This window comes from Rhopilema esculentum, chromosome 2, assembly GCF_057945365.1.
Source record: "Rhopilema esculentum isolate cy_ngs chromosome 2, ASM5794536v1, whole genome shotgun sequence".
NCBI classification, from domain to species: domain Eukaryota; kingdom Metazoa; phylum Cnidaria; class Scyphozoa; order Rhizostomeae; family Rhizostomatidae; genus Rhopilema; species Rhopilema esculentum.
In genome coordinates, this window is record NC_142816.1 from 4085648 (window position 1) to 4106410 (window position 20763).

A 20763-nucleotide genomic window follows, 5' to 3' on the forward strand; every position below is an offset into this window, starting at 1 on the left:
CATTTCTCTTTTTCATTCCATTGTTTCTAAAAACCGTTTACTTGTTGATAGTGATGGCATGAGAGTTACATTTTATAAGTATTTATCCAAATATAATTCCTTACGCATTATGAAAATTAAGAAAACGGGAGAGAAAATTAAGAAAAAAGGGAAGATAAAAATGATATCTTGTAAGGTTGCTTGAAGTTATTCATTTTTTCACATTTGCAAAGCTGCTCAAATTTTTGAAGTCTGATGATTCATTTGAAAATGATATTAACACCCTTGAAAAGATCGGCCTAGGCCAGTTCTAGATTTTGGTTTTGCTGTGTTTTTTATATTCTAAAACCCTTGTTGCACTGGTTAAGTATTATTTACACAATTGCCTTGTAAGTGAGGTGAAATCTTATAATGAATAATCTTATAATAGTATTTCTACTGTATTCTTAAAAAGTTAGAAAACCCCAACTCACATGTCAATAAGACAGAACTTCATTAATGCACACTAAAGTTTTTATTACTCCGTTTTACATGAACTATAAAAAGCTCTAAGCATACAAAAGAATATTCTGACTGCATGGAAATGATTTGCTGGATGTTGGTCATTTTTTTCACGGCGAAACTGAAAAGTCCGGTCAGGATAATGCGATTAGCCTCGTTTCATACACGTCGAGGAGTTTTTTGACAGCGTAAACGAATCACATCCAGCATGGTCTGTGATAATCTGCTAAACCGAATTACATCATAGCCTAAGTTTATGGAACGCTCTCCTAAGAATATGACATCCAGCAGAACAGAATATCTATCCGGGTTCTTCATTTCCACCCTTTTCCCTGTTTACTCTAGATTTTGGCTGGATCTCTCTACCACACTGTTTATAGCACGTTGCACCGAAAGCAAGGTGTTGTAATAAATTTCTAATTTACACTACCAAATTTATAAAAACAATTCAAAATCAAGTATAAAACAAACTACAGAGGGAACCGTGCAAAGTACATACCTTATTGTGTTGTGAAGTAGGTTTAGTTGCTGACTTATTGCGGGTTTTGCATCACTTGAACTGGATCCTCCTTGGTCATCAACAGCTATCGCATCTTTTTCTTCTTTCAAGACTCCGTTTACAAAACCAACGAATTTCCTTCTTTTCATAATTTGCCCTTCAACTTTTACTGCAAAGCTATAAATGTTTTCCTTTTGACCACGTGTTGTCCTTGATTCAGGCCAGTCTTGCTCAAGGCAGCTTTGCCAAAGCGATATGAATTTATAGTCTGTTTCAAACTGCCAGCCCACGTGGTAATTCCAAAGCGATTGCTTTGAGAAATGGTGTTCTTCACTCCATCCCATGAGAGAGCATTCCTTTCATTTGATTCCCAGTTTGGTTTTGGAAAGAATGCCGCAGCAAATAAGTAGTGCTGAGTCAAGAGCCGCCTTGAAAGGAAATCATACTATTGTTCCATACTTCAATCATTATATCGCCCAGAGAACGTCTTCCCCAGGGCCCTGATAGCAAAGAAAGACATACTTGAGGATGGACAATCCCCTGAGCATGTCCACCATGATTTATTCCCCAGACAGAAATGCTATGGAATATTCCTTTTCGCATATATATCCAAGAATTTCATGTGTAACCATTCGTATCAAGTGTTCTTGAAATTTAGCCGGAAAAATTCATCCAGAGGGTTAGGAAATTGACAAAAAGCATCTGTGATTCATCCTAGAACCATTTAGAATGCCATTTTCCGCACAAAAAATTAGAATTAGAACTTTGGCACCTGATGACACTGGCTTTTGACCTTTGTCCCAGGCCCTTGACCTTTGACACAGACCTTTGACCTTTGATAGTGGCCATATTTCAAAACTTGCAAAATTCAATAGAGCTTAAGTATAAGTTGGTAAAATTACAAACAGTTCTACTAGAGCTATTCACAGTTTTTGTGGAGCAAAGTCTAGTATTGAACAAAAAATGCACTAGGTAAAGCTTGTGTAATGTTTAATTAGTATACGCAACGATATTAATAGGTTTATTGTCAGTTTACATGCGAAGCTCGCAAATAAAATACACAGTTGGACTGCATAAGAATTAAATATTCACGTTGATATTTCTTAAGTATGCGCTGTCTAAATTCTAGGTATCAACAAATTTGCGTATGTAAATTCTTTCGTGATTTAAACGCAGTGCAAAATTACTTTCAATGATAAAAACGTTACATCTTTCTTTGTTAAACTACCGTTACACGTCAAGCAACCCTTCAAAGGTATGATAAAATTGCTTAAGCCTATACAAAAACCTGACATGTAACAGACCTGCAGGGCCATGGCCTAAAAGCTAAAAAGTATTTTATAGATCAGTGGCTACGACACGAAAAGCTCACTTAATTGCTTCGTATTAATCCGGTATTGATTAATGTTAGTTTTGTTACGATATCAAATTAATTTTTCCCTCTGAAATTTGACATCTATTTTTCTCCGAGTTAATAAATGATGCAACTGCGATTAAAAAATGAAAAATCATTGTAACGTTCATCCAAAAGATTTTAAGTTGAAAACGACTTTCTGTTTCTCCTTATTCAGCAAAAGACCGTTTTAAGATTTTAAATCGATTGGTTAAGTTTCAATTTAAAGAAGTAGTGGCTTTGAAATATCATTTTTAATGTGTGCCAGATAAAGGCGTACACACATGAAAGATCTGGCTTGTAGACGCATGCCGCGTCCAATATGTTGATAAAAACCAAAGACTGAAAGATTGAATGCTACAGGCACGATAATGGGACCTTGTTGTTTGGAATAAAGGGACCCCAAAGGTTTATTTAGGAAATATTACACGCCATGGGCAGTGTTTGTCACAAATATTTATCCAAATAGTCGTTGCATAGTTTCATAGGTACTATAAAACATAATTGTACAATAAACCTTTTATATCTTTCTTCATTGGACTTTTTTCTTTTAACAAGTTCAATTTATGCGATCATTCAATCTTTCATATTTTTGGCACAAAGTGCATCAATAAAATCGGGAAAATTACCTGTTGTGCATCTACAAAAATTCTGGAACAGCCACTCTTCATGGAAATTTGACCAAAATTTTGCAAACCAATCGATAAAAATTTCCTCAGAATAAAATTTGAAACTATGTCCTTTTGATGCCATATTGTGGAATCAATTGCCATTTCGAAATAACAAAAGCTTTTATCTCAAAAATCTTTTGGATGAAGTTATTAACTTAAATGATAACTGAGAAGCGATAAAAAACATAAACGAAAATTTTGTTTGCTTATAACAACGGTAAAAACTACAGGAAAATTATCCCTTTAATGCAGCTCACCCGCTACAATCCTTTAAATTTGCTTACGATCTTTTTTAAAATAAGAATATCTCATATGTTGAGCATTTACCTCAAACCAATCTTTATTTTTTGCGAACTTCACATATCACCTGGCCTGGCGGATAAATATAATATCCCTGTTTCTTTTATAAGCCAGAATGTTTAGCAACATGGGATTGAAAAGCTGGGAGTCTTTGAATAAAATTACAATTACACAGTTGAATGAGCTGGAATATTTCTAGTAAAATGAACTAGAATATGTCCAGGTCAAAATCAATGAGTTTTTCAAGTGAGAACAATATTCGGAAAAACCAGTGATGAGGGAAAGGTGCTGAAAAATTGATTAGTTTTTTATATATCCTCAAAGGTAAACTGGAAATTTTTTTAGACATTACCCACTTAACTCTTTATCGCAATTAAAAATCTATGTTAGCAGCTCTAATTATTAGAAACTCCATCATTATTTTTCATAAGCTTGGAGATTCTTTTAGTTTGGTATGAGCGCAGGGGTGTTGTGCACAGAGAAAAACAAGGAGGTACTCGTCAAAACTGTTTAAAAAACAAAAGCAAAAAAAGCGAAGGGCTATTTTTCATAGGCCCCTCGACCCCCCCCCAGGTCTACACCGCTGTAGTTTGAGAGTAGTTCTTGGAATACCCTCGAGGCATGTTAAAAATAATAGGAAGGTTTTGATTCGCATCGACGTATACTAAATCAAGTAAATCTATATTTTTTGAAGTGCTTCACCTAAAGAGCCTATTGGAAAATGGTTCTCTTTCTACGCAGAGATTTTTTTAGCAGAGGGGCTGTAAAGAAAATGATACAATAAAGCATTGCTTTTCAATCCCATATCACCTAATGCTATGTTAGTCTTGTTTTCCACCCCGTTAATTATTATTTAATTGACAGGAGTATTTTCTATGATAAAAAGATTTGCTTGTTTTAAGAATGTTAAAACAGTATATGAACATGAAAGGTTATTAACAGGGCCATTGCAAAACAGAGGCAATTTAAGATTTTGGACAGGTATCTTTCTCTAAGAAACAGTTTTTTAAATAAAATTGTCAACTTAATGCATATTTGACTAAAGGTGATATCTTTTCTAAAGTCTCAAGTTTCCTGGTGAACTTTTTTCGTCAAATTAAAAGGTCTTTGAATGCATTCCTGCAATCCAATACTGTCAACTTTCAGACGGTTTGATGACTCCAATTTTCAAATGAACACAAATTTTTAGAAATTGAAATTTTGATCGGTCAAATGTTGGGCTAAACAGAGAGAATTGTGAAGAATTTAATTAAGAAAAATCTGTGTGTCGAGTTATGAGACCTCAGAATGTGGGACTGTAATTGATTTTTAGCCATCAATCAAAAATAAATTAGGTATATATGGGAAAAGGGTACTTGGGGCAAAGTGTTACGGGAAATCGAGAAAGATTATTTGAGCTTTGGATTATAAGGGTTGTGTTAAAAAATTGCCTGTGAAATGCATATGGCCTTCCAAAATAACCGTCATCTCAATTAGATTGCATAAAAACAGTATCATATACACATAGAATATATGGCTCGTTGGTTTTTCTCGCAACTAAGGCCAATCTATAAAGGCCATTATTCTTGATGGCAATACATCAGTTTGCTAGATATGCGTCACATCTGAGACCTCGCTGCACTGCTATTCAACTGTCACGTTAGTGAACTCAAGGACAGTTGATGAACTCTAGCCTCCCATTGGAACGAGCTCTATTTCTGCACAACACATGAAGGGGCAACTGTGTCTGCGAGCTGCGGAGTTCAAGGGACACTGCTGAAGCCAAGTAGCTCAGTGATAACCGTCAAACTTCTAGAATTTGAACGTTTACATTAAAAGCGATAGTGAGATAAGCTGTTATAGTGTGAAGGATCTAACATGCTTGGCATCCATGTCAGCAATCTTGCATTTCAAAAGAACTCAAGTTTTACTATACAAGAATGAAGTTTAATAGCATCGACGACAACTTTCTGCTTACTATTTCAAATTTCGTGACTTTGGGTATGGTGAGAGATTTAGTAGAGCAAGAACAGATAGGAAAAAGAATGTGAAAAAATACGTAAAAGAGAATAAGAGAATAATAGCAGAGATAATTAAGGCTGTTTTGTGTAAAAGCAGAAAATATTAATCACGACACTTTTCATGACTGCTTGTTTGCGTAAATTCGGCGAAATCCAAGAATAAACGAACTAATTTGTGTACGACATCGTTTGAGATGGGCCTGAAAATGAGCCCCCTACCCTCCCCAATTGCTTAATCTGCGTTTGACTTTCTTTTTCGACAGCAATCATTCTTTAATTTTCCTTGAATCACTACACAAATTGTTTAAGTATGTAGGCATTTAGATAGCTTCATTATGCCTGAAAACTAAATCAATGCAAACAACATCCAATGCGTCCATACCTCATACGGCAACATTGTGCACTTGTGCCTTCATAATACCGAGCGTGCGCCTTCCCATCACCCTTGGTGCGCTGCTTCGGAACAGGTTAGCCTGCAATCCGGTGTTTGGTTGCGAGGCTGAGGTGGCTGGGTATTTAGCATGGATTGGAGGCTCGATCTCTCGTGACATTTTGTGAAGTTGTTCTTCGGGTATGTTTGGCCGATTATACAAATAATCGCGAACTTCAGGGACCTGTAAGTGCAATAGTCACCATACATTATGAACGCTACAATGGAACATGCAATACGAACAGAGAGGGCCAAGGGCCAAAAACTGGAAAACAGTATTCATCACTGACTGCACTTTGTCCCAAAGGTTTTTAGATTAGGAATTTCATGGCAAATATTTGCCTTTTCAAGAACAAGTATTGTTATCAAAGCATGTTGTGCTACTCATTAAAAGTCTCCCGTAAAAGTAAAACCGTGTAACTGATTACAAACCAAATCTGTGCCAAAATTTTAGCTATGTAAATAGTTTGATAGTAAATTGAAAGTAAGTTGGTATTATGTTGAAAGTAAGTTTATGGTGAGTTATAATAAGCTAATAAAAAGTTTTTTGTAATAAAAAGACGATAGTAATTCAATAGTAAGTCGATTGTAAGTTCATAGTAAGTCAATAGTAAGTCAATATTAAGTGGACAGTAAGCTTATGGTAAGTTAAAATGAGTCAATAGTAAGTCAATTTTAAGTTGATGGTAGGATGGTAAGTTAAAGTGAGTCAATAGTAAGTCGATTGTAAGTTGATAGTAAGTTGACAGTTAATCGATAGTATGTTGACAGTAAGTTGATAGTAAGTAGATGATAAATTTGAAGGGAAAATGCAATCAATTTTACTGTGATCCTTGATTTCATTATTTTTACATAACGTTCGCATTTTTTAACTTACTTGCACTCTAGCATTCGTGAATTTTAATATTTAAAGAACCTTGAGAACTGCTTTTGCCTAAGCTGACAAAGCCCATATGCATGAATATAGATTATAGTTGACAATATAATTACCTTTTGAAAGTTGTACTTTTTCTTTTGAAACCGATGAATCTCGTCAAGAAGAAGATAAACCTGCAGAAAAAGTTAATCTTTAACAAAAATACTTTTAAACCTTTTTTATACTGCTTGAAATTTTCTATCTCAAGAGTTTATGAAGAGAGTTAGCTAAAATTTTGCGGTTGCAAGACATATGACTGGTAACATGACAAAAATAACGCCTAGTCTCAATTGTTTTAATCAGGAAGATTTGTTGAAAATTACCAATAGGGTGGAGGACTGAAATTCGCCAATAAAAATAAAAAACGTCGCTTGATTCTGTTTATGATTATTCAGAAGCCATCAACATTGAAATAAAATAACTCACCTGTCTTCTTTTGTTTAAATTGATAAGTCCGTTTGTGAGATAATCTGGGTTGCCATCGGTGATGAATGTTAAATCCTTGAGATACAACCCTGTTAAAAAAATTCCACAATGTTTCACTAAGGGCATAATGCAATTACTGCTACTAAAGAGGTTGTGTAACAATCGTAGCTTGGGCTAGCCGCTAATAAACAACATAGGCGCCGACTTTTAATTTTCACAGAGGTTGCTAAAAGTTCGAAATAAAAATATAGCTATAAAAATGATGATTTGAACTCTTTACAAAGTGTCAATGATCCATTTTGATCGAATAATAATTGTACCAAAACAGTCGTTTCAATATGTGATTGCTATAGATCATTTTATTGGAGAAAATAACTGATGTTTTGCTGTTCCCAAAAGACATTGTCTGTGTTATATAAAGCTCCCAGTGATGACTGAGCTCCTCCTGGAGAACTCCTAAAAGGGAAGCCAGCCCTTGTAGTGGACACCTTTGATTGACGAGGTTCTGAATGCAAAAGGATAACATCCATGCTTTAGATAAAAAGCTTCTTTGATTTTGGCATCCTGCATATTTGCATTGTTATGAAGTTTCATGACTCTAATTGCACTTTTAATGATCGGGATAAAAAGACGATTTGTGATATATCTTTAGCTAGTCCCAATTCAAACTAAAAAGGAACATAAACTATGGTCTGTAATAAGGTACTCGTTACCTAAAGGTTTATTAACAAAGCCCTGACGGCAGGAAATTATTTTAAGACAAGGAGGTTTCTGTTAATGCAAATTTTGCTGCATGTTATGCATTTTGCAAAATAAAAGTTTTTACTAACCAAAGTAAGGTACTGCCGGAGTTGGTGAAGTACGTAATGCCTCTCTGTATTTCTTGTGGTTACTCTAAAATAAAAATGAGATAGATCAAAGTAAACAATGTATATGCAAAGGTCTTAAGGCAATGCTAGATATCGTGCCTCGGCAATATGTTGTAATATCAACCCTAGCATTATGTTTGATATCGTACTTGCTATTTACCTTCGTATCCATCAAATTTTCCATTTTATTCAATTGACTGAGACACTCTGGTGGAATTTTCTAGAAAGAAAGTAAAATAGATGCTTGTGGTATATATAAACATAAATAGAATAAAGTAACAGCAGTATCAATTCAGAAAATATATGATATAGAATAAAGCAATATTAGATAGTATGAAGCAGTTAATTATGATCAATCAGAATTCAGTATAAAATAATGGATTATTATAAAATATGATAGAATAGATAATATTATCATGAAATATACAAAATATGCTACAACATAATATAAATTAATGAAATATACTTCAACATAATATAGCATAATACAAAATAACAGAATACATATCATAGCATACAGTGAATAAAATACAACATATAATATACAACATATCATATATCATTTATCATTTACCATAGACAATACATCATTGATCATATTTAATATAATACATATTTTAGATGACAAATAATTTATCATAGATAATACCTCTTTAGTGTTTTTCAGACGTCGTACGGGTGCACTCCCTAGAGCTGCTACAACAATCGCCATTACCGAGTTATAATTTCGAAGCTCTAGGCATTGCTGCAAGAAAATTTGTATTACATATTAGGTATAAACCTCGAACATTATAACATATTTTCCAATGGCGTCCAATGTGAAACGAGCTTAAGTATCTACCGTATATGTATATGTTGTATTTTACTTTGTATGTATTTTTATTATAATCTAGTAAATGTATATGTAGTATTATGGTTGTATTATTAGTTATATTTAGATACATGTCATATCCCAGGGGGCAGTCATGTTATATTGCTCCTCCTGGGTTCCGTCCTTGTAATGTAGTTTAGTAGTTCGTACGTACTGTTTTAGGTAATTTGTTGTTGTAAGTTTTTATACCGAATATATAAAAAAATAAATTTATATGTTTTTGCACAGCATTTGAGCATTGGAAGAATGACATGCAGATAGCACTACCAGTTAGGATTCCATCAACTTAAATGTTACATTGGAGTACTTTAAGAAAGAAAGACTGAACGTAAGCAAAACATAACTACTTTAGAACTACTTTTTAATGAGATCATAATCAACAAAGCAGACACTTAACTTAACATCTTCAATAGTAACGTATTGTGGCAAGTAATTATCGGAAACGAATGTTTGTTGTCAGTTGTAATTCCAGAAATGCCATATGTATCCAACATATGTTGAAAAACGTAGAGGATATGTATTCAAAACAACACTTTATTCCGAGCATTATGATAAAATCATGGTAGTGTGACCAGTTTTAAAGGCAGAATTACATTAAAACTTTGGATCAAATTTTCGGTTTCGACATACCTTCGCTGTTTCGACGAAATTGATAAACATTTGCGCTCTTCTGTCGATATTTCGCTCCGATACGATGCAGACGCAAACCCAGTTACTCAACTAAAGAATAATGATACAGTTTATCGGCAAACGTAAAATATTGTAAAATTTGAGTATCGAAACAACAATTGTCAAGAAGAAACGAAATCCTTTGGAATGTTTTATGGACGGAGTAGTCGATAACGTTCATGTTCTGAAAAAATATCTTATATCTGTATTTGTTTTTTCCTAGCATCAAGATGGATATAGGAAAACTTGAAAGCTATGCTTATCGAGTTGCGTTTGTTTTTCTCTCTCGTTGTAACCACACATCGTGATACTCAGGGCTTGGGCCACAGAGAGCTTGCGTCTCTCTTCATTTTAAATGAAAATTCGGTCATGACAAGGAATCAAAAACCCCGAACCCTTGGATCTGAAGTCTGTGAGCCAAACCACTGAAACAATCATGATAAAGATTATGAATTTGATAAATGTTTGAAATTAATACTGATTTGAAAACCCAACTAATTATTAAAGAAGCTATCAACCTATTTTGATAACCAAATGCAACCAATTGCTATTACCTGATTAAATCTCTGCGCAACTTTCTCAACAGTTTGACTTGAATTATCACCCTTCAGCTTCCTCAAAGTACCAATAGATATCTTCTTCTGAATATCTCGTGAAGACATAGCACGAAATAACTCTGAAAAGAAAAGTAAGGAGATACAAGTACTGCAAAAAGTCTGTGTTATAAGAAGCATAGAAGCCAAAGAGGTTTCTTGCTGTAGCACCTATCTCGGACCTGTTTGAAAAGGTATTGCAAGGAAGACATCGGAATATTTAAAAGGGAACAGAGAAGAAGAGGAACAAAACAAAGGAAAGGAGAAGAAACAGACGGAGGAAAATTGTAGAATGCTGAAATAGATAATGGAAAAATAGATAAATAAGAGGATAAGATAAATCCAAATACGACGTAATTGGGCAACAAAGAAGAAAATTTAAACATAAAACCCATTTTGTAATTGCAACCACTCATTCAGTTTCAAAATATGGCACTGAAGTGTTCAATTAGTGTGGTACAATTGAAATTTGAAACAGAAACGCATAAAAGCAGCATATAAAATTATTTATCTTTTGTCAGCAAAAATCATTTCTTTACCCATCCAAAACATTTTTTGGCACTAAGGCAGGTTTAATGTACTGTTATTGAATAGCTTTTCGAAAAAGGTCTAGTATACGACATATTCTTGAAAGAAAGAACATTTGGAGCAGTGCTACAGGCAAAGAGCAAAAAAGTATAAGAGGAGAGCCATACCGTGATCTATCAACGTGATCTGCCTTGCCAGCTCTTTTGGGTGTTGGAGGAGTTCAAAAGCACTAAAAATAATAAACGTATCTTTCAATTTAGTTGCACATATATCAAAAGTGGAAGCAACTTGCAAAAAAACGAGAACGCACTAAACAAAAGCCAATAACAGTTAAAGTAGGAAGCTTTTTTTCTTTTATTTTGACCTATGACCCTGAACCAAATAAACCGAAAATTGGTAAATGATACCAGTGAAACAAGTCAACAAAGTTTAAGAGACACATTTAGGCAAATGTTCCATTATGTTAAAAGCCTACTTTGAGTTTTAAAGACAAAAAATTGCAAGTTTCTTTCGTATAAAGACTAAGAACTCGAAGACCCTTTCAGTACCAGCCCTCTGAAAATCTGTTTGGCAAAATACTGTTTCTGTATAATGACGAGATGCATACCTGAAGTCCCTTCGATTCAAATTTGGAAGCTGAGCATCCGGGGGGCATCGACAATAATTTATTCTTGCCACAGCTTTACAGTAGTCTTTTTGGATTTTTTCAACAGCTTTTGTGCTCTCTTGCTCAGCAGAAACTTCAAAAACAAACGATATAAATAAACAAAAATTTAAGTTAGAATAGATAAAAGTAATGTAGAAATAGTAACGTGAATCAAAGGATGAGTAGACGTTTTACGAGCCTCGGTTATTTACGTATGCTCCCTTAAAAAACTCCCTTTATAACAAACGCTTCGAGCGATAATAAATAACTCGGTCTTTTACGAAATTTTCTTGTCCCCCACGAAATTTTCTCGTCCCCTACACATTGGCAAATAACAGAATTCACTGTAAATAACTATAAGGGATGCCATAATCCACTCAACCTTCCTTGATCCTATAAGAAATCGGGAAAGCATTTCGTTAAAATTTGGTCAGCGTAATAAAACCTTGTGCCAGGGAATGCCAATGAATATAGAAAACTTTGAAGAATAGAACTTTTGAACTAAAGCCGCACACGAACGATATATTCACTTGCACCAGTACAATACAGCAGTTCAGAAATATCTTTACTGTAACAGCTTCAAAAACAGAACAACGTTTAAGAATTAATAAAGAAGATCTTACCATCAAGCATTGGCGCTCTTTCGTTACTCGACTGAGATAGGACACTCGATGAGGCGTGCGATGGACTTGATAAATGCTGCTCAAATACGGACACAGGGGTAAATTCTATGTGAGATTTCGGAGAGCTGGAACTCTTTCGTGGTTTCGTTCCTAAAAAATCCAAACAAAGTTCTCATTTGAGAATGACTGAAGGATCGAAAGTCTGCAGCTAAGAAATCAAGTGAAATCAAATTCAAAAGACAAAGAAGCCTTAGTATGGTACATATTCTCTTACAGGTATCTTCTCATAAAAAGTATTTTAGAGTGGTTTTACTATTCTGATTATCATATAAACATAATATGTGCATGAATAAAAGTTGACATTACGATCGGTGTAAAAAACGCCACTAAACATACGCCTTGGAGAGGTGCCTTCCAACTGGGGGGACTGTATTGCCGAATATTCCGTTACAATGCCTCCATGAGTCGATAATTCAGATTTTCCGCTACACGCACGGGATTTCCGGCTTCGAAACGGAAACCAATCGAAAGCGGAACTTGTGATTTCCGCGTCTGGCTCGATCTGTCCTGGCGCTGATTTTGACACTTCTGTTACTCCATACGACTTTGACCTTTGCAATGGTGGCCGTGCTCTACATTATGCAAAATATAGATTCTAAATCAATTGAACTCAAATATTTCATTTCACAACAATTCGTTACATATGATTTAGCATCGAAAAATATAAAGCAACTGCTAATTTCAAGATGATTAAATAACAGGAAATATATATTTACACATTAATTTCATGACAGTAACTAGAAAAAAATGAGCAAGGACATGCGGAAAACTCATTAGAGCTATCTAGCCTCATGCCCCTGTTTGAGGTGAATTTGTGTGGTCTTAGAATACGAATTTGATTTAAAAAACTCTTATTTGATTTAAAGAGGTCCACATTAAAGATGTTAGATGAAATTAAATTAATTATAATTCGAATGGAAAAGGAAATATCACCATGAACATAAGATTGTGTAGAACGATTAAATAGGGCCTGAACAGATCAAAACAACAGAAATGACATTAAAATAGGAATTGCGCGATTCGGCTAGTACTGGCTTCCAAAAGTTGGAGCTTAGAACAGCTCTGCTGGAATTGCATCGGGTACCTAATGATGGACCGGTTAGTCTGCAATTTCTATTTAAAAGGCATTTATAAACATCAGAATACATGAAATGCAATTCATGCCATTTAAATATCACCTAAACACATGAGATTTATTGGAAAAGATGCTTCTAACATACCCCGAAGAAGGTATATAAGTTATTGCCCTTTCTCTGCATGAGAGCGGACTCTCGACTTTTCCTGTTGGTGAATTATCAAGCTCTCTACGCAGCTCACTTAAGTATAGTCGTAGCGCTGGGACACCCCACGTGCCAGTTCGTTCTGCATAGGGACTCCACGGACTTGTGTCGAAATTGCCAAAACCTTGCCGACCCATCTCCATCGAACAAGTGAGAATGTAATTTGAAAGCTCTTTGAAGATACTAAAACAGGAAAACCATTATTAAATTGCATTCCAACAATACATGGCTCAGAGTCTAGAAAATAAACTGTCAAAAAACTAAGAAAATAAAATTGGGGAGGAAGGTCAGTGAAACGGAAAGAAATTTAGTTTAAGCCACAGATATCACACTCTCTGTAGTTGTTCTTTGACAGAGTTTTGAAAGCTTCAAAAGCTTTCAAAGTTTTGGATGTTGGAAAATTGAAAACATTGGTTTTTCTAGTTTTGTTTCCGACTGTAACTTTTGGATCCTCTCTAAGCGCTATACATTATAACAAAAATTTATAGCTTAATCTACTCCAGACACTAGCAAACTTTCATACCAATCGAAGCAAACGCTACAAAATGTTTAAAATTTTTCTTTTTCATGGATCTTTGGGTCGGACAAAGAACCAGAATAATCAGATTAGGAAAGTATGTTTGACATCTTGAGATATTTGACCTCTTTGACCTCTTTGATTTTGTTGACTTCTTTGATCCCTTTGACCTATTGGATCCTTTTGACCTCTTTTGATCTCTTTGGCCGCTTTGATCTCTTTGGTCCCGTTGAGCTATTTGATCTTTTTGACCCCTGACGCACAAGCCTGGATAAATGTATTTTCCAAAGAGCAAAGTTAAAGCCTATCATATAACTTGCTAAACTAACTACAGAAAATAAATTCTGTTTTTTTAAGGATGCTGGTCCTATATTCGCCGCAATTTCACTTTCTAAGTTTCAAAGTAATTTTGAAATCTACTTTAGCATCTTTCAAAATACCAAAAATTATCAAACCTTTTACTGTCCATCTGAAATTCAACAGTTCTCTTCTTAAATGTCAATCTCAGATACAAATTGTCTTCTGTCGTTCCCCATCTTTTTAGATCTTTGAAGTTCCATTTTTCTATGCACGCCTGAAGATTTGAAAGGTAACTCACAAATGTGACAAATAGAAACACAACAGAGAGAAAAATCTGACCTTTTGAGTAGCTACAAAGGTTTTGTCACAGTTTTCTGTTAAATTTTACATATAAAACAAAGAGCCTCATTGAAATACTAAACAAATATTAAACTTCCGGAATACTTAACTTGGTGAATTAAGATCAAAGATCAAAGATCAAAATAAAGTCAAAGGTCAAAGGCCAGCTATAAAATGAGGTGATAGGTCAATATCCAATATACCTTTGTCTGTTCATCAAGAATAGCCACTCGCTTCGAACTTATTCCAAGTAATCTTGTCACTGTGTTGTAATTCTTTCCACCTTTAGTTGGGACACGTTGCTACGGTTAACAAAAGATGAATAACATTATGGTGATAAAATGTCTTTCATAAAGATTATAGTAAAAAATCACAGTTAAAGGATATAAATAAAATCATTTTTATGAACACTGTGAACAAAGGCATCTTCGTGAAAAATATAAAACAGAATAAAGCAAGTATCTACAGGACATATTTTGAAAGTACCTATCTACTTAAACAGACCAAAGAAGCATTGTTAGCTTGCCATCTGGGTATACAAATCAAATAAATAAGATGCTCTTAGCATTGTAATTTTAATGTGCTTTTCCAAGAAAAACGTACCTTTAGTTTGAAAAATCTGCAGCCAAAGCCTTCAATTCCTTGACAACAATCTATGTAATTATGCTTAGCATTTCTCATCGTAGGACTTTCTTCTAGGATCACTTCATATTGAAGTTTTATTCTAAAAGAGAGTCATATCATTTTCAGTAAATCAAATAGCATGACAGGGGGTGATGGTACATGGGATGGGGTACATGGGATGGGGGTACAGGGGTACATGCATATATTACCATAAAGATGGGGTTAATAGAATTAGTAATACGTCACTCTAATGACTCAAGATTCAAAGGCTAGCACTAGATACAGATATAACAAAAAATCAATGTCTTTGGGCTTCTATTGTTGAGTTTGATGATGACCCTTAGACAACTAATCTTCAAAAATCACGGATTAATCTGCAAAAAACCTTATAAAACCTTTTAAGACTTTAGATTTTTGCTTGAAAGGTGAAATTTGATTGATTTTGTGGATTCGAGGCTCAGAAAAATATTAGACCAACAGATGGCAGTGAAGAAAATCCTTCCCTAAACGAATCCACGTTGGGTGTAGCAAATATAAATGATTTCGCTTGTTAATTATAAACAGAATGAATAATAGAAAGCAATCAGTTCACGATTGGATACCTCAAATCGCCTATAGCCTAGCACTCTCCTGTTATTCAAGGCAATTTAAGCAGCATAGTATTAGAAATATCAGGTATCAAATCTAATAAAAGTTTGGTGGCAGAGATAATCCCAACTAACATTAATGTACTTAGATGATTTGGAAATATACTATTACCTTTTCAGGACATTTTTTGACGATGCCAATGAAGGATGTATGCTTTGTTTTAACCTTGCAGAAGTTATGCTGCAAAAAGACAAATTTATTGAGACAAAACCTTAGAAGGCAAGACCTAAAATCTGTCAAATCACATGAGTACACACATAGAACTGTCGTTTTCCGTATACGTAAGCAAGAAAGCACACACCTAAATAATTTATGGGTGTCTGCTTTTTCAGTAATTATTGGACATTATAATGTTTCTGCAAGCATTTGAATATCTAACTCACCTGCTGATCGTGTTGATTCTTTGAGGAAAGTCCTGGCCGTATTCTTCCAAGTCCTTGAAAAAGAATCGGTTAAATAATCACTTTATCAAATCAATCAAAATCATTTGATCGGTTTTATATTGATGGCCCAATCAATGAATTACTCGAACGTGATCGAAATAAAAAGTCATTCAAATAAATTACAAAAAGTATGACGTTATGGATTCCTATCATCACGTCCGATAAAAATTTGAAAACATATATATGAATGTATTAAGAATATATATAAATATACTGCTTATACTGGAAAAATCTGCCTTCTAAGAAATCTAGTTGCATCCAATGAGTATCTGTCCTACCTAGCTCTTTGCTCAAATAAACTCAAACATGAACAAGGATTCCCGTAATCGACTAAAAGGATTGCTGGCTGGATTGCTAAGAGACATACTCTAAGCAGGATTATCGTAATCTAGAAGTCGTAATCTATAAGAAAATTGAATGATGGATTGCTTTGCTCCTGCCAATTTTGTTGCCTTCCCATGTATCAATTAAGCTAATTATCAAACACTAGTAGTTTTCTAAAGAAACCATTAAAAATTCAAAGTAGATCAGTTCCACTATATCTTTACCTCGATATATAGCTGGAGGCTAGCAAGATAAACGAAATAATCTTCTGTTGATGGTATCGATCCACTGACAATGGCTTTTTGACACTGCAAAAGTAAAATTAATGAAAACTTTGATAAACATAAAAAAGGCTTGATACAGAAAAAAATAAGAATTAACATACAACATGAGCCTCGATCAGTGAAATATGGTAGAGAAAAGACATAAATATGAAGCTTTCAGGGTAGATATTTGATCTTTGAGAGAAAATGTTGGAAGGGGCCCATCTAAGAGGGCCAAAAGGGTTCAAAGTAAGCTCACAGCCTATCCATACTTTAAATCTACTTTCGTTCGCGTAATGACGTAAATAAACTTAACCTCTGGATAAAAGATCATTTCCTTTAAAGCAGGGGCGGAAACTTGATCAAATATTGGGGGGGGGGGAAAGCCTATTGTTTTAATAAGATGACGTCACATTTCCCATTGCTTTAGAACAAAAGACCATTTTCCTCTAAAGTATTGAGGGGGCGGTTGCCCCCCTTGCCCCCCCCAAGTGTCCGCCACTGCTTTAAAGGTACAGTGAATCTGGATTCAAAGGTACCTGTTACAATGATGTTTCACTGGATAAGAAACAGAGGAATGGAAACTAACCTGTTCATAAAGAGCATCATGATAATTCTCTGAGTGACTGCTGCGCTCACTCCCGCGGCTACTGCCATCTTCCTGCAACAAACAAGGACGATTGAAACAATAGCGAACAATAGAAGACAAAGGAAACAATGAATTCCATTTACTTTCAATCAACCGCTATTGTTCACTGAAAGTTTAAAGGTCTCTTCGCATTACGAAAATATGGAGAGAAGTGGATTTGCACGGAATTAGATATTGAAGTTTGTGTTCAAGGAATTTTAGTTCATGATTTTAACAAAGTTGAAGAAATTCACACCTTCATTAGATAAGTAATTTAGTTTCAAAAATTTTTTTTAAAGAAACGTAGATAGATTTCCTGTTGCTACAGCTCATATCGTAGGACCAAACTCTGAAACCAGTTGAACTGTGATGCTAAAAGGTTGCCCTCAATTGGCACTTCCAAAAGTTTAAGCATTTTTTATACCATTACAGCCGGTCAATTTCTAATTCTCTTTGACTAATCCTTATTTTCTACTTGCATCTCTATACATTTTATCCTGTTTCGTTTTGTAAAAATTACAAACATATCGTAACTTCTATTTAATTTTCATTTTAACGGTGCAAATTGTAAATTGAGATTATTCTTAATTGTTATTCTGTATAAAAATGCTTTGAATGAAAAATAAAATATTATGAACTTTTTGAGCCTTGAAAATCCTATTTAAGTACCGAATAAACAAGCATGGAAAAATAACGTACGTTGAGAAAAATCAATTGATATTTTATAATCGTTTGATAATCAAGGAGATAAAAATTCGCATGAAAAATATCATACTGAATGTCATGCAAAATATCATACGAAATATCTTACAAAATTTGATACGAAATATCATACAAAAATTTTTACAAATTATCCTTCAAAATGCCATAGAAAATATCATAAAATAATATCATGCAAAATTTCATGCAAACCTTTATTTTATTCATAAGAGCTTCCAGGCGTTCTGCGCATGGAACATACGGCCCACCGACTGCTCTCATTGGCTCAACCAAATCTCCAAGCTCCTCCTAGAAATGAACCAGAAATCGATGTATACAGATGGTATCGGGTCAAGAAAGATACTGTAAACAAAATCCTCTATCCGTCGACAGTATCCATAACGCTTACTTACTATTTGAGAACTTCTCAAATATAACGTTTGAGATCTAAGTAAATGTGTCTGCTGTGAGAGTAAGTAACAGACTTAACACAGCTGAGGTTCCAACCCAAGCATGGTTTTCTTTCATAAATATAGCATTCAGTTTAAATGGTTTTTGAGCGTAAATCAGAGAGATTTGATAGAATCAGTAAGCATTACTTATCCAGAATCAATTGACAAGGCACTCTAGAAAAATCAAGTCTTTAAAAATTTCACAATCTTGAGGTCAGTTCTGTTTAATGTTGCAGACTATTTCTACGAAAAATGTTTACCGATTTTGGCAAGGCTTTGTAACAAAACTTATCAGAACCTGGACTATGATGATAATGACAAATCAAAAAAGGAGACTTCAACAGAGAAGCTAAATTCATTAGCTCACCAACATAGTTGGACATCGTCTGAAATCCCCCGGATGAGTTTCTAACCAGGTAACCCACACCCTTATCAGCCTTGCATGGACCGGGGGTAACGGTGCAAGATTTCCCATACATATCACTTGGCCGGTTTCTTCATATTCTTCAAAGATTTTGTAGTAAGTTGGATCGTGAAATCTATAAAGGAAATGCGCAGAAGATGATTTGCAAATCTCAATGAGCTTCAAAGTTTTCGTCAGAGTGATTTGTGTACGTACTACGTCATGGCATCCATTGTTGTCAATATCGTGGCATGTAGGTATGTCATGACATCAGCAATCGTTTTCATTGTACAGTGCTTTTGGAAAGATTTTCGGTAAGAAATTTGTGTTGCGTTCTGAAGTTATTCATTACGAACTTTAAATTTGATATCTGAGTCACTCATGCTCGACCCAAAAATCACAAGCATGACAATAAACAAACTGCCAAAAGTGTTTAAAACAACAAATTGACTTTTGATATTACCTGTGAAGCAGAAGTCTCATGAAAATGACAGGATGAGCGAATGTTGGGTACATCGTCAAAATGAAATTCAAGATCTGCTGTTCCGTCGGGGCGTGACGTATGCCTTCTTTCCCAGGCACACTTACACCCGCTCGCATACCATTCTTTTTATCCCCTGGTGATGGTGGGGGCAATGTGCTGCCACCCCATAATAGATGAATATCCTTTTTTAGCATTAGTACGAGACTCTCGATACTTGTGCCTCTAAGATTAAATCGAAACTTTACGTTAACAGAACAAAATAATGGTAGCTAACACAATAAAACAAACAGTAAAAACCAGATATTATTTTGATAATATTGAATCATATTAGCGACGTCAAATGATATATTAAACAGCGTAGACGTCCTTTCAAAATTATTTTTCCTTTCTTACTGTTTTTGCTTTCAAAATTATATTTTCGTACTTTAAGTGGACAAAATTTGAATAAAATTGTAAAAGATATATCAATATTTCTCGTAATGTTTAGGCTCGTTGATTGCTTTAGATTTATACACCTTTCAAATATGGCATCTATTGCTTGGCTACTAAACCAACTAGAATTGTCAAGGAGACCCAACAAATCGTTATTCTTCTGTTATGCATTCATCTTACTCTTGTAACAAAGTTTTACTTTCAGTTCTTCTATCTTGAGAATTGTCAGTCTAATATTTCAAAACAAACTGAATTGGAAAAATACAATACATTCTTTCGAGGAGTAGCCATTTTGCTTTCGAGGTTAAACGGATTAATGGTATATCATTTAAATATTTGATAAGGAAGGATAAACTGAGGGATAAATATGGCTCGTCAAACAAGTTACCATGTTGTTAAGCGATATATAAAGAGACGAAAATTTTAAGAATTTATTACGAATATTAAGCATATTATTCATTAGGTGTTAAGTTAAACAAGTAACTTGATAGTAAAGATGATGACAAACAGTCCAGGACTGACAAGTTTCATGTTATCCGTTATTAACAGACAATAAAATTGACATTTCTCTAATCAACTGTATACGCTATTGAAACCAATAATTATTACTTGAAATTTTTACTAAATCTTTGAGATAAAATTAGTGTGAAACGAATGGAAATAGTTTGTAATATGTAGTTATGTAATAAAAATTAACAAAATAACAATTACCTCACAAAATACTGTTCTTGTTGGGATGTTGCTTCTGAATAAATTACGTTTGAAAGAGATTCATCAGCTACATGAAAAAAGAAACAAGTCTAAATTAGCCCAGAATGAATAGACTAAATACAACATAACTTTGAAGTGTAAAAATAGCTATCAAACAGATTATTGTAGCAACGATTTTTAAATTGCTGAGAAAAGATGAAGTAAAAATCACGTGAAACCAAATTAATTTTTATTCAGGAATA

General features: G+C 34.3%; 1 protein-coding gene across 2 annotated transcripts in view; it reads right to left on the minus strand.

Annotated features, from left to right (window-relative positions):
• Positions 1-1952: 1952 nt before the first annotated feature.
• Positions 1953-20763, minus strand: part of LOC135695275 (uncharacterized) — a 51984-nt gene continuing 33173 nt past the window's right edge. For both annotated transcript variants that reach the window (XM_065214278.2, XM_065214279.2), the window contains exons 18-42: positions 20522-20588; positions 19358-19600; positions 18859-19030; positions 18253-18348; positions 17302-17373; positions 16674-16757; positions 16066-16118; positions 15794-15862; positions 15014-15134; positions 14614-14712; positions 14227-14345; positions 13195-13437; positions 12311-12546; positions 11915-12064; positions 11253-11385; positions 10813-10874; positions 10079-10200; positions 9486-9575; positions 8634-8729; positions 8145-8204; positions 7946-8009; positions 7116-7204; positions 6764-6823; positions 5726-5957; positions 1953-5134 (exon numbers count right to left, since the gene is read on the minus strand). In XM_065214278.2, the coding sequence (XP_065070350.1) occupies positions 5727-5957; positions 6764-6823; positions 7116-7204; positions 7946-8009; positions 8145-8204; positions 8634-8729; positions 9486-9575; positions 10079-10200; positions 10813-10874; positions 11253-11385; positions 11915-12064; positions 12311-12546; positions 13195-13437; positions 14227-14345; positions 14614-14712; positions 15014-15134; positions 15794-15862; positions 16066-16118; positions 16674-16757; positions 17302-17373; positions 18253-18348; positions 18859-19030; positions 19358-19600; positions 20522-20588 (2831 nt within the window). In that variant the 3' untranslated portion in view covers positions 1953-5134; position 5726. The remainder of the gene's footprint in view (positions 5135-5725; positions 5958-6763; positions 6824-7115; positions 7205-7945; positions 8010-8144; positions 8205-8633; positions 8730-9485; positions 9576-10078; positions 10201-10812; positions 10875-11252; positions 11386-11914; positions 12065-12310; positions 12547-13194; positions 13438-14226; positions 14346-14613; positions 14713-15013; positions 15135-15793; positions 15863-16065; positions 16119-16673; positions 16758-17301; positions 17374-18252; positions 18349-18858; positions 19031-19357; positions 19601-20521; positions 20589-20763) is intronic.